At 45.6% G+C, this 13,499-nt stretch overlaps 1 protein-coding gene across 1 annotated transcript; it reads left to right on the top strand.

Annotated features, from left to right (window-relative positions):
• Window positions 1-928: 928 nt before the first annotated feature.
• On the top strand, window positions 929-13,210 carry LOC124021211 (translation machinery-associated protein 16-like). The gene is made up of 7 exons (XM_046336559.1): window positions 929-1,282; window positions 2,586-2,695; window positions 2,790-2,827; window positions 8,569-8,653; window positions 11,579-11,727; window positions 11,836-11,878; window positions 12,734-13,210. The coding sequence occupies exons 1-7, from the start codon at window positions 1,280-1,282 to the stop codon at window positions 12,954-12,956; spliced, it is 651 nt and encodes a 216-aa protein (XP_046192515.1). The 5' UTR covers window positions 929-1,279; the 3' UTR covers window positions 12,957-13,210.
• The last annotated feature ends 289 nt before the right edge of the window (window positions 13,211-13,499 follow it).

Below are 13,499 nucleotides of genomic sequence, written 5' to 3'. Positions count from 1 at the left end.
AATAAAGGTGAAAAAATAAAAATAATAATAATTCAGCAAAACCGGTGTCCAAAAATACAGATTTCGATTGTTATGAAAACCTGAAATCGGCCCTAATTAATCGGGCCGACCTCTAATCGTATTAATGACAATTACAACAATACTGAATGAACACTTATTTTAACTTAATACATCAATAAAATCAATTTAGCCTCAAATAAATAATGAAACGTGTTCAGTTTGGTTTAAATAATGCAAAAACAAAGTGTTGGAGAAGAAAGTAAAAGTGAAATATGTGCCATGTAAGAAAGCTAACGTTTCAGTTCCTTGCTCAGAACATGAGAACATATGAAAGCTGGTGGTTCCTTTTAACACGAGTCTTCAATATTCCAAGGTAAGAAGTTTTAGGTTGTAGTTATTATAGGAATTATAGGACTATTTCTCTCTCTACCATTTGTATTTCATATACCTTTGACTATTGGATGTTCTAATAGCTACTTTAGTATTGCCATCCTAATCTCGGGAGTTGATAGGCTTGAAGTCATAAACAGCGCAATGCTTGAAGCACACGAAGAGCTGCTGGCAAACGCAGGAAAGTGCTGTTTGAATGAATGCTTACGAGCCTGCAGCTGCCTACCACCACTCAGTCAGACTGCTCTATCAAATCATAGACTTAATTATAATACACACAGAAATACGAGCCTTAGGTCATTAATATGGTAAAATCTGGAAACTATAATTACGAAAACAAGACGTTTATTCTTTCAGTGAAATATGGAACCGTTTGGTATGTTATCTAACGGGTGGCATCCCTCAGTCTAAATATTGTTGTTACATTGCACAACCTTCAATGTTATGTCATAATTATGTACAATTCTGGCAAATTAATTGGTCTTTGAATAAATGGTCTTCACACAGTTCGCGACGAGCCAGGCAGCCCAAACTGCTTGCACAGAACGCAAGAGAAGTGACAACTGTACCGGTGGCATTATTACAATGTTGTTTATCATATTGCAAACGTGTAGATGATGGACTTACGTTCCAGTAGTTAAGGCTACAAAGCTGTTCTCTCGGCAGTCTGCTCTCTGCTACTCTCAGTAACGTTACTCTGCTGTTCGCAACACGTTTTGATTCGGAAACAACGTGGTCTTGTTGTCTTCCGGGTTGTGGAACCTTTCTTTCGGCCGCCGGAGGAAATGACGGACAGTGTTGTCCGACGGACCAGCAGCATCCGCCGGAGTTGTCAATACAGAACACGTGTTTTCAACCGGTGATCAAACTTCGCACATACAACTAAAACATGGTAAAATTACACTTATTTAACATCCTTAACATGTATCTACATATATGTAGAAATATATTTAGCTAAACCTAGATCTATATAATGTTATAGCGCTCTTACAACCTAGTGAATGTATACTGCAAAATAATATTAACGCAAAATGCAACAATTTCAACGATTCATGAGTTAGTTAATTTTAGGAAATCAGTCAATTGAAATAAATAAATTAAGCACTAATCTATGGATCTCACGTGACTTTCACAAGCACCAAGTCTAGGACTTGCCTAGTTCAATAAAAAAACAGGTCCTAAGGCTTCTTAACAGCTTCTATCCCCCCACTATTTGCATTGAATACTCATTTTTTTACGCTGCTGTTCCTCGCTGTTTATTACGTAGTCACTTTACCCCTACCCACATATTACCTCGACTAACCTGTACCCCCGCAGATAGACTCAGTATTGTTTTGTTTTTTACTTTTCTTCACTCTTATTTTACTTTTTATTTTAAGCTTTTAAGTAAGTATTTCACATGACTGAGCAGGAGCACAGTGATGGGTGGGCCTGGGAGGGCTCCACCCACTGGGGAGCCAGGCCCAGCCAATCAGAATGAGTTTTCCCCACAAAGGGCTTTATTACAGACAGAAATACTCCTCCGTTTCATCAGCTGTCCAGGTGGCTGGTCTCAGACGATCTCACAGGTGAAGAACCCGGATGTGGAGGTCCTGGGCTGGTGTGGTTACACGTGGTCTGGCGTGGTTACAGATGGTCTGCGGTTGTGATGCCGGTTGGACGTACTGCCAAATTCTCTAACATGACGTTGGAGGTGGCTTATGGTAGAGAAATGAACATTAAATTCTCAGGCAGCAGCCCTGGAGGAAATTTCAGCATGTGAATTGCACGCTCCCTCAAAACTTCAGACATCTGTGGTGTTGTGTGACAAAACTTCATATTTTAGAGTGACCTTTTATTGTCCTCAGCACAAGGTGCACCTGTGTAATGAGCATGCCGTTTAATCAGCTTCTTGACATGCCACACCTGTCAGCTGGATGGATTATCTTGACAAAGGAGAAAGACTCACTAACTGGGAAATACACTTTCTTGCATATGGACATTTCTAGGATCTTTTAGTTCAGTTAATGAAACATGGTACCAACACTTTACATGTTACGTTTATATTTTAGTTCAGTATAGAATAATGCAAGACAGTGTTCTAACAGTCGTGTGTGTGTGTGTGTGTGTGTGTGTGTGTGTGTGTGTGTGTGTGTGTGTGTGTGTGTGTGTGTGTGTGTGTGTGTGTGTGTGTGTGTGTGTGTGTGTGTGTGTAGCCGAAGGCGGGGAAAGGTAAACCAACTCAGAAGGAGAAGGTGTGTCATCCCTATAGCAGGAAAGCTGCTTACCTGGCCAGCCAGGAGATACGTCTGGGAAAGAAGGAGAGGTAAGGAGGGAGGGAGATGGTTTGTGTTTTGAACAGAGAGGATCCTGTATATTGTTATATATTTATAAAGTTAAGTGTGTATCTCTGCCTCCAGACAAAAGAGTGAGAAGTCCACTCGTCTCAACAGCATTGGTGAGTCTGACAGTCTGTTACTACTATTACTGTGTTACTTTACTATTGTTACTGTACGACTGTTACTGAACTGTCTCAGCCTGTCACCAAGGGAGTACCCCAAGGCTCCAACCTAGGCCCCACACTCTTCTCAATTTGCATCAACAACATAGCTCAAGCAGTAGGAAGCGCTCTCATCCAATTATATGTCTGTTTTTTTATTTCACCTTTATTTAACTAGGCAAATCAGTTAAGAACAAATTCTTATTTACAATGACGACCTACCAAAAGGCAAAAGGCCTCCTGCGGGGATGGGGGCTCTCCATGATTGAGTCTTTGAATGAAGAGATGGAGATAAAACTGTCCGGTTTGAGTGTTTTTTGCAGCTCGTTCCAGTCGCTAGCTGCAGCGAACTGAAAAGACGAGCGACCCAGGGATGTGTGTGCTTTGGGGACCTTTAACAGTACGCGACTGGCAGAACGGATGTTGTATGTGGAGGATGAGGGCTGCAGTAGATATCTCAGATAGGGGAAGTGAGGCCTTAGAGGGTTTTATAAATAAGTATCAACCAGTGGGTCTTGTGACAGGGTATACAGAGATGACCAGTTTACAGAGGAGTATAGAGTGCAGTGATGTGTCCTATAAGGAGCATTGGTGGCAAATCTGATGGCCGAAACGTAAAGAACATCTAGCCGCTCGAGGGCCCCCTTACCTACCGACCTATAAACGATGTCTACGTAATCTAGCATGGGTAGGCTGGTCATCTGAATCAGGGTTAGTTTGGCAGCTGAGGTGAAAGAGGAGCGATTACGATGGAGGAAACCAAGTCTAGATTTAACTTTAGCCTGCAGCGTTGATATGTGCTGAGAGAAGGACAGTGTACCATCTAGCCATACTCCCAAGTACTTGTATGAGGTGACTATCTCAAGCTCTAAACCCTCAGAGGTAGTAATCACCCCGCTCTAAACCCTCAGAGGTAGTAATCACCCCGCTCTAAACCCTCAGAGGTAGTAATCACCCCGCTCTAAACCCTCAGAGGTAGTAATCACCCCGCTCTAAACCCTCAGAGGTAGTAATCACCCCGCTCTAAACCCTCAGAGGTAGTAATCACCCCGCTCTAAACCCTCAGAGGTAGTAATCACCCCGCTCTAAACCCTCAGAGGTAGTAAATCTAAACCTCAGAGGTAGTAATCACCCCGCTCTAAACCCTCAGAGGTAGTAGTAATCACCCCGCTCTAAACCCTCAGAGGTAGTAATCACCCCGCTCTAAACCCTCAGAGGTAGTAATCATCTAAACCCTCAGAGGTAGCTCTAAACCCTCAGAGGTAGTAATCACCCCGCTCTAAACCCTCAGAGGTAGTAATCACCCCGCTCTAAACCCTCAGAGGTAGTAATCACCCCGCTCTAAACCCTCAGAGGTAGTAATCACCCCGCTCTAAACCCTCAGAGGTAGTAATCACCCCGCTCTAAACCCTCAGAGGTAGTAATCACCCCGCTCTAAACCCTCAGAGGTAGTAATCACCCCGCTCTAAACCCTCAGAGGTAGTAATCACCCCGCTCTAAACCCTCAGAGGTAGTAATCAGCTCTAAACCCTCAGAGGTAGTAATCACCCCGCTCTAAACCCTCAGAGGTAGTAATCACCCCGCTCTAAACCCTCAGAGGTAGTAATCACCCCGCTCTAAACCCTCAGAGGTAGTAATCACCCCGCTCTAAACCCTCAGAGGTAGTAATCAGAGGTAGTAATCACTAAACCCCGCTCTAAACCCTCAGAGGTAGTAATCACCCCGCTCTAAACCCTCAGAGGTAGTAATCACCCCGCTCTAAACCCTCAGAGGTAGTAATCACCCCGCTCTAAACCCTCAGAGGTAGTAATCACCCAGCTCTAAACCCTCAGAGGTAGTAATCACCTCTAAACCCTCAGAGGTAGTAAATCTAAACCCTCTGTAATCACCCAGCTCCTAAACCCTCAGAGGGGTAGTAATCACCCCTGTGGGGAGAGGGGCATTCTTCTTACCAAACCACATGACCGTTGTTTTGGAGGTGTTCAGAACAAGGTTAAGGGCAGAGAAAGCTTGTTGAACACAGATAAAGTTTTGTTGTAGAGCTTAATTCAAAGACTCAATCATGGACACTCTTACTGACAATTGTGGCTGCTTTGCGTGATGTATTGTTGTCTCTACCTTCTTCCTTTTGTGCTGTTGTCTGTGTTTGTATCTGTGTTTTGTGCTGCTACCATGTTGTCATGTTGTGCTGCTACCATGTTGTTGTGTTGCTATCATGTTGTTGTCATGTTGTGTTGCTACATGTTGTGTTGTTGCCATGTTGTTGTCATGTTGTGTTGTTGCCATGTTGTTGTCATGTTGTGTTGTTACCATGTTGTTGTCATGTTGTGGTGCTACCATGTTGTTGTCATATTGTGCTGCTACCATGTTGTTGTCATGTTGTGATGCTACCATGTTGTGATGCTACCATGTTGTTGTCATGTTGTGCTGCTACCATGTTGTTGTCATGTTGTGCTGCTACCATGTTGTTGTCATGTTGTGCTGCTACCATGTTGTTGTCATGTTGTGGTGCTACCATGTTGTTGTCATGTTGTGGTGCTACCATGTTGTTGTCATGTTGTGGTGCTACCATGTTGTTGTCATGTTGTGCTGCTACCATGTTGTTGTCATGTTGTGGTGCTACCATGTTGTTGTCATGTTGTGCTGCTACCATGTTGTTGTCATGTTGTGGTGCTACCATGTTGTTGTCATGTTGTGGTGCTACCATGTTGCTGTCATGTTGTGCTGCTACCATGTTGTTGTCATGTTGTGGTGCTACCATGTTGTTGTCATGTTGTGGTGCTACCATGTTGTTGTCATGTTGTGGTGCTACCATGTTGTGATGCTACCATGTTGTTGTCATGTTGTGATGCTGCCATGTTGTTGTCATGTTGTGATGCTGCCATGTTGTCAATTCACAGTAGTTAGTATATTCAGATAGCTAGGTGGGACAACCACATATCACAGTAGTTAGTATTTATTTATTTTTTTCACCTTTATTTAACCAGGTAGGCTAGTTGAGAACAAGTTCTCATTTGCAACTGCGACCTGGCCAAGATAAAGCATAGCAGTGTGAACAGACAACACAGAGTTACACATGGAATAAACAATTAACAAGTCAATAACACAGTAGAAAAAATGGGCAGTCTATATACAATGTGTGCAAAAGGCATGAGGAGGTAGGCGAATAATACAATTTTGCAGATTAACACTGGAGTGATAAATGATCAGATGGTCATGTACAGGTAGAGATATTGGTGTGCAAAAGAGCAGAAAAATAAATAAATAAAAACAGTATAAAAACAGTATGGGAATGAGGTAGGTGAAAATGGGTGGGCTATTTTCCTATAGACTATGTACAGCTGCAGCGATCGGTTAGCTGCTCGGATAGCTGATGTTTGAAGTTGGTGAGGGAGATAAAAGTCTCCAACTTCAGCGATTTTTGCAATTCGTTCCAGTCACAGGCAGCAGGGTACTGGAACGAAAGGCGGCCAAATGATGTGTTGGCTTTAGGGATGATCAGTGAGATACACCTGCTGGAGCGCGTGCTACGGATGGGTGTTGCCATCGTGACCAGTGAACTGAGATAAGGCGGAGATTTACCTAGCATGGACTTGTAGATGACCTGGAGCCAGTGGGTCTGGCGACGAATATGTAGTGAGGGCCAGCCGACTAGAGCATACAAGTCGCAGTGGTGGGTGGTATAAGGTGCTTTAGTGACAAAACGGATGGCACTGTGATAGACTGCATCCAGTTTGCTGAGTAGAGTGTTGGAAGCCATTTTGTAGATGATATCGCCGAAGTCGAGGATCGGTAGGATAGTCAGTTTTACTAGGGTAAGCTTGGCAGCGTGAGTGAAGGAGGCTTTGTTGCGGAATAGAAAGCCGACTCTTGATTTGATTTTCGATTGGAGATGTTTGATGTGGGTCTGGAAGGAGAGTTTGCAGTCTAGCCAGACACCTAGGTACTTATAGATGTCCACATATTCAAGGTCGGAACCATCCAGGGTGGTGATGCTAGTCGGGCATGCGGGTGCAGGCAGCGATCGGTTGAAAAGCATGCATTTGGTTTTACTCGCGTTTAAGAGCAGTTGGAGGCCACGGAAGGAGTGCTGTATGGCATTGAAGCTCGTTTGGAGGTTAGATAGCACAGTGTCCAATGACGGGCCGAAAGTATATAGAATGGTGTCGTCTGCGTAGAGGTGGATCAGGAATCGCCCGCAGCAAGAGCAACATCATTGATATATACAGAGAAAAGAGTCGGCCCGAGAATTGAACCCTGTGGCACCCCCATAGAGACTGCCAGAGGACCGGACAGCATGCCCTCCGATTTGACACACTGTACTCTGTCTGCAAAGTAATTGGTGAACCAGGCAAGGCAGTCATCCGAAAAACCGAGGCTGTTGAGTCTGCCGATAAGAATATGGTGATTGACAGAGTCGAAAGCCTTGGCGAGGTCGATGAAGACGGCTGCACAGTACTGTCTTTTATCGATGGCGGTTATGATATCGTTTAGTACCTTGAGTGTGGCTGAGGTGCACCGTGACCGGCTCGGAAACCAGATTGCACAGCGGAGAAGGTACGGTGGGATTCGAGATGGTCAGTGACCTGTTTGTTGACTTGGCTTTCGAAGACCTTAGATAGACAGGGCAGGATGGATATAGGTCTGTAACAGTTTGGGTCCAGGGTGTCTCCCCCTTTGAAGAGGGGGATGACTGCGGCAGCTTTCCAATCCTTGGGGATCTCAGACGATATGAAAGAGAGGTTGAACAGGCTGGTAATAGGGGTTGCGACAATGGCGGCAGATAGTTTCAGAAATAGCGGGTCCAGATTGTCAAGCCCAGCTGATTTGTACGGGTCCAGGTTTTGCAGCTCTTTCAGAACATCTGCTATCTGGATTTGGGTAAAGGAGAACCTGGAGAGGCTTGGGTGAGGAGCTACGGGGGGGCGGAGCTGTTGGCCGAGGTTGGAGTAGCCAGGCGGAAGGCATGGCCAGCCGTTGAGAAGTGCTTATTGAAGTTTTCGATAATCATGGATTTATCGGTGGAGACCGTGTTTCCTAGCCTCAGTGCAGTGGGCAGCTGGGAGGAGGTGCTCTTGTTGTATATTCAGATAGCTAGGTGAGACAACCACATATTACAGTAGTTAGTATATTCAGATAGCTAGGTGAGACAATCACATATTACAGTAGTTAGTATATTCAGATAGCTAGGTGAGACAATCACATATCACAGTAGTTAGTATATTCAGATAGCTAGGTGAGACAACCACATATCACAGTAGTTAGTATATTCAGATAGCTAGGTGAGACAACCACATATCACAGTAGTTAGTATATTCAGATAGCTAGGTGGGACAACCACATATCACAGTAGTTAGTATATTCAGATAGCTAGGTGAGACAACCACATATCACAGTAGTTAGTATATTCAGATAGCTAGGTGAGACAACCACATATCACAGTAGTTAGTATATTCAGATAGCTAGGTGATACAACCACATATCACAGTAGTTAGTATATTCAGATAGCTAGGTGAGACAACCACATATCACAGTAGTTAGTATATTCAGATAGCTAGGTGGGACAACCACATATCACAGTAGTTAGTATATTCAGATAGCTAGGTGAGACAACCACATATCACAGTATATTCAGTGTGTGTTGGTGAGTACAACGGTAGGGTGTACCCCCTCTTACCTTCTATTGTCTGTGTGTGTAGGTGATAAGCTGCAGTGGTTTCAGAGCCAGCTGGACTCTGAGAAGACAGAGTTCACCAAACAGGATGCCTGTCACATCATAGAGAGGTCAGTACCTGTGTCTATATTCACCAAACAGGACACCTGTCACATAGAGAGGTCAGTACCCGTGTCTATATTCACCAAACAGGACACCTGTCACATAGAGAGGTCAGTACCTGTGTCTATATTCACCAAACAGGACACCTGTCACATAGAGAGGTCAGTACCCGTGTCTATATTCACCAAACAGGACACCTGTCACATAGAGAGGTCAGTACCTGTGTCTATATTCACCAAACAGGACACCTGTCACATAGAGAGGTCAGTACCCGTGTCTATATTCACCAAACAGGACACCTGTCACATAGAGAGGTCAGTACCTGTGTCTATATTCACCAAACAGGACACCTGTCACAGAGAGAGGTCAGTACCTGTGTCTATATTCACCAAACAGGACACCTGTCACATAGAGAGGTCAGTACCCGTGTCTATATTCACCAAACAGGACACCTGTCACATAGAGAGGTTGGTCGGTAAATCAGTTGGCTAGGTAATGCTCTGTTCAGCTGTAGTGGGACTAGGGCAAAGCAGTTGGCTAGGTTACTGCTCTGTTTCAGCTGTAGTGGGACTAGGGTAAAGCAGTTGGCTAGGTAATGCTCTGTTCAGCTGTAGTGGGACTATGGCTAAGCAGTTAGCTAGGTAATGCTCTGTTCAGCTGTAGTGGGACTAGGGCTAAGCAGTTAGCTAGGTTACTGCTCTGTTTCAGCTGTCGTGGGACTAGGGCAAAGCAGTTAGCTAGGTTACTGCTCTGTTTCAGCTGTAGTGGGACTAGGGCAAAGCAGTTGGCTAGGTAATGCTCTGTTTCAGCTGTAGTGGGACTAGGGCAAAGCAGTTGACTAGGTTACTGCTCTGTTTCAGCTGTAGTGGGACTAGGGCAAAGCAGTTAGCTAGGTTACTGCTCTGTTTCAGCTGTCGTGGGACTAGGGCAAAGCAGTCAGCTAGGTAATGCTCTGTTTCAGCTGTAGTGGGACTAGGGAAAAGCAGTTGGCTAGGTACTGCTCTGTTCAGCTGTAGTGGGACTAGGGCAAAGCAGTCGGCTAGGTAATGCTCTGTTTCAGCTGTAGTGGGACTAGGGCAAAGCAGTTGGCTAGGTTACTGCTCTGTTTCAGCTGTAGTGGGACTAGGGCAAAGCAGTTAGCTAGGTTACTGCTCTGTTTCAGCTGTCGTGGGACTAGGGCAAAGCAGTTAGCTAGGTACTGCTCTGTTTCAGCTGTAGTGGGACTAGGGCAAAGCAGTTAGCTAGGTAATGCTCTGTTTCAGCTGTAGTGGGACTAGGGCAAAGCAGTTAGCTAGGTAATGCTCTGTTTCAGCTGTAGTGGGACTAGGGCAAAGCAGTTAGCCAGGTTACTGCTCTGTTCAGCTGTAGTGGGACTAGGGCAAAGCAGTTGGCTAGGCAATGCTCTGTTTCAGCTGTAGTGGGACTAGGGCAAAGCAGTTAGCTAGGTAATGCTCTGTTCAGCTGTAGTGGGACTAGGGCAAAGCAGTTGGCTAGGTAATGCTCTGCTCAGCTGTAGTGGGACTAGGGCAAAGCAGTTGGCTAGGTAATGCTCTGTTCAGCTGTAGTGGGACTAGGGCAAAGCAGTTGGCTAGGTAATGCTCTGTTCAGCTGTAGTGGGACTAGGGCAAAGCAGTTGGCTAGGTAATGCTCTGTTTCAGCTGTAGTGGGACTAGGGCAAAGCAGTTGGCTAGGTAATGCTCTGTTCAGCTGTAGTGGGACTAGGGCAAAGCAGTTAGCTAGGTTACTGCTCTGTTTCAGCTGTAGTGGGACGAGGGCAAAGCATTTGGCTAGGTAATGCTCTGTTCAGCTGTAGTGGGACTAGGGCAAAGCAGTTGGCTAGGTAATGCTCTGTTTCAGCTGTAGTGGGACTATGGCAAAGCAGTTAGCTGAGCTGTAGTGGGACTAGGGCAAAGCAGTTGGCTGGGTTACTGCTCTGTTCAGCTGTTGTGGGACTAGGGCAAAGCAGTTGGCTAGGTAATGCTCTGTTTCAGCTGTAGTGGGACTATGGCAAAGCAGTTAGCTAGGTTACTGCTCTGTTTCAGCTGTAGCGGGACTAGGGCAAAGCAGTTAGCTGTAGTGGGACTAGGGCAAAGCAGTTGGCTAGGTTACTGCTCTGTTTCAGCTGTAGTGGGACTAGGGCTAAGCAGTTAGCTAGGTAATGCTCTGTTTCAGCTGTCGTGGGACTAGGGCTAAGCAGTTAGCTAGGTAATGCTCTGTTTCAGCTGTCGTGGGACTAGGACAAAGCAGTTAGCTAGGTAATGCTCTGTTCCGCTGTCGTGGGACTAGGGCTAAGCAGTTAGCTAGGTAATGCTCTGTTCAGCTGTAGTGGGACTAGGGCAAAGCAGTTAGCTAGGTTACTGCTCTGTTCAGCTGTAGTGGGACTAGGGCAAAGCAGTTGGCTAGGTAATGCTCTGTTTCAGCTGTAGTGGGACTAGGGCTAAGCAGTTAGCTAGGTAATGCTCTGTTTCAGCTGTAGTGGGACTAGGGCAAAGCAGTTAGCTAGGTTACTGCTCTGTTCAGTTGTAGTGGGACTAGGGCAAAGCAGTTAGCTAGGTTACTGCTCTGTTTCAGCTGTAGTGGGACTAGGGCAAAGCAGTTAGCTAGGTTACTGCTCTGTTTCAGCTGTAGTGGGACTAGGGCAAAGCAGTTAGCTAGGTAATGCTCTGTTTCAGCTGTAGTGGGCAGCCTAGCTGCTTGGAGAAGGAGGTGTTTCCTTGAGGGACATGCAGACAGGGACTTTTGAAATGAATACTTGTTTTTGTACATGTGATTGGTGGATTCAAATAAAGTGTTTAGTGTTTGTGTGTGTGTGTGTGTGTGTGTGTGTGTGTGTGTGTGTGTGTGTGTGTGTGTGTGTGTGTGTGTGTGTGTGTGTGTGTGTGTGTGTGTGTGTGTGTGTGTGTGTGTGTGTGTGTGTGTGTGGGTGGGTGTAGGTACCTGCAGAGGTTTGACGGGGAGTTGGACCAGATAGAGCTAGTGAACGGGATCAAAGGTCGTCAGGGTCGTCTCCATGGCAGCAGGGAGACCGTCATCAAACAGACTGTTGAGCGAGAGACCGCTCTGTACCATGGCAACGGCTTCGGTCAGACTCACACACACACACACACACACACACACACACACACACACACACACACACACACACACACACACACAGAACCCTGACAGTGTGTTCCTCTTCTCTCCTCAGAGATTCCAGACATCATCAACTCTAAACATCTCAAGACCTTCAGGTGAGACGACCAATGACAACCCAACTCTCGCTAGAGCTGTGATCTGATTGGTTGTTGCCAGTAGAGCTGTGATCTGATTGGTTGTTGCCAGTAGAGCTGTGATGATTCATGAAAAACAGCTCTATTCGTTACATTTTACCTCTGAAACATTCTCTCACCTGATTGGTTGATTCTGTTGTGGTTCGATCCTTGTTCCTTGTCAATCATTGGCTCATTGGTGAAATTAGCGTTCAGACAATATCTTTAAAAAACCTTTATTAATGCAATTGCAGACAGAAGTTGACAACGGGAACAGAGCACGCATGTTTCCAGAGTCATTTCTGCAAAATAGAAAAGGATTAGAGTTGTTTTATTATTCCTGCAGTCATATATCTTAGTGATGTCACTGCCTACGTCATTACCTTCTACTCATGAGACCAAGCCCATGCCACCGCAGCTTGTACAAACAGTCGTTTCAGTGTTATCTAAAGGCTCAGCAGGAAATGTCCCCAAGTTTATTTATAGTGGAGTGTCTGACTAGTCATCTCTTACACTGCAGAGTTCTGTCTCAGTCACAGGTCTCTCAGACACTGCAGAGTTCTGTCTCAGTCACAGGTCTCTCAGACACTGCAGAGTTCTGTCTCAGTCACACGTCTCTCAGACACTGCAGAGTTCTGTCTCAGTCACACGTCTCTCAGACACTGCAGAGTTCTGTCTCAGTCACACGTCTCTCAGACACTGCAGAGTTCTGTCTCAGTCACACGTCTCTCAGACCGTTTTCTTTATGATTGGATGATTGGACAATTGGATGATTCCATTGTTCTGAGCTGGGATTGGATGATTCCGTGGTTTTGATCTGTGATTGGTTGGTTTCAGGGAGTGGAGCGGCGATCTAAAGAAGCTTCCCAACATCAAGATGAGGAAGTTCTCTTCCCGAGGGACGGACAGAACAGGAGGAGGAGAGGAGGAGGAGACCGCTGGAGGAGAGGAGGAGGAGGAAGAGACCGCTGGAGGAGAGGAGGAGGAGACCGCCAGAGGAGAGGAGGAGGAGGCCTTAATGAAGGACTCAGATTCAGACGCCCAGGAAGATGCCCCATAATGCTTTGCATGTTAGAACTCTGGGGATGTCAGCCATCCTACCTGACTGGGGTTAAGACAACCTGTGTGTGTGTGTGTGTGTGTGTGTGTGTGTGTGTGTGTGTGTGTGTGTGTGTGTGTGTGTGTGTGTGTGTGTGTGTGTGTGTGTGTGTGTGTGTGTGTGTGTGTGTGTGTGTGTGTGTGTGTGTGTGTGTGTGTCCCAATACAGACATCTAATAAACCTAAATACAGACCGAAACTGTTGTTCTGTTTCATTGAAGATACTCTCTAAACATAGAAATCAGTGTGTCCGTTGCTGTGTTCAAGGCAACTTGGAACTAGGAAACTCTGAAATGTTCAACCTGGAAACCCTTTATAGAAAGATGAGATCAGAGGATCAATAGGAAGCTCTCCGCAAAATAAAAGTAAGCACATCTTTACTCTGAGGTTCTGAGTTGTCTTGAACATGGCTAGTTTGTGTCCAGTCAGTAACTCCACTATACGGGTTGTACCCAGTCAGGTTGTACCCAGTCAGGTTGAATCCAGTCAGGTTGTACCCAGTCAG

Source organism: Oncorhynchus gorbuscha, unplaced genomic scaffold (genome assembly GCF_021184085.1).
Source record: "Oncorhynchus gorbuscha isolate QuinsamMale2020 ecotype Even-year unplaced genomic scaffold, OgorEven_v1.0 Un_scaffold_1091, whole genome shotgun sequence".
NCBI classification, from domain to species: domain Eukaryota; kingdom Metazoa; phylum Chordata; class Actinopteri; order Salmoniformes; family Salmonidae; genus Oncorhynchus; species Oncorhynchus gorbuscha.
This window is presented reverse-complemented; position numbering and strand designations above follow the sequence as displayed.

Excerpts from the sequence above, each read along its gene's own strand:
- LOC124021211 (XM_046336559.1), top strand. Across the intron at positions 2,828-8,568 it reads CACTCGTCTCAACAGCATTG|GTGATAAGCTGCAGTGGTTT; the intron begins GTGAGTCTGACA and ends CTGTGTGTGTAG. Across the intron at positions 8,654-11,578 it reads GCCTGTCACATCATAGAGAG|GTACCTGCAGAGGTTTGACG; the intron begins GTCAGTACCTGT and ends GGGTGGGTGTAG.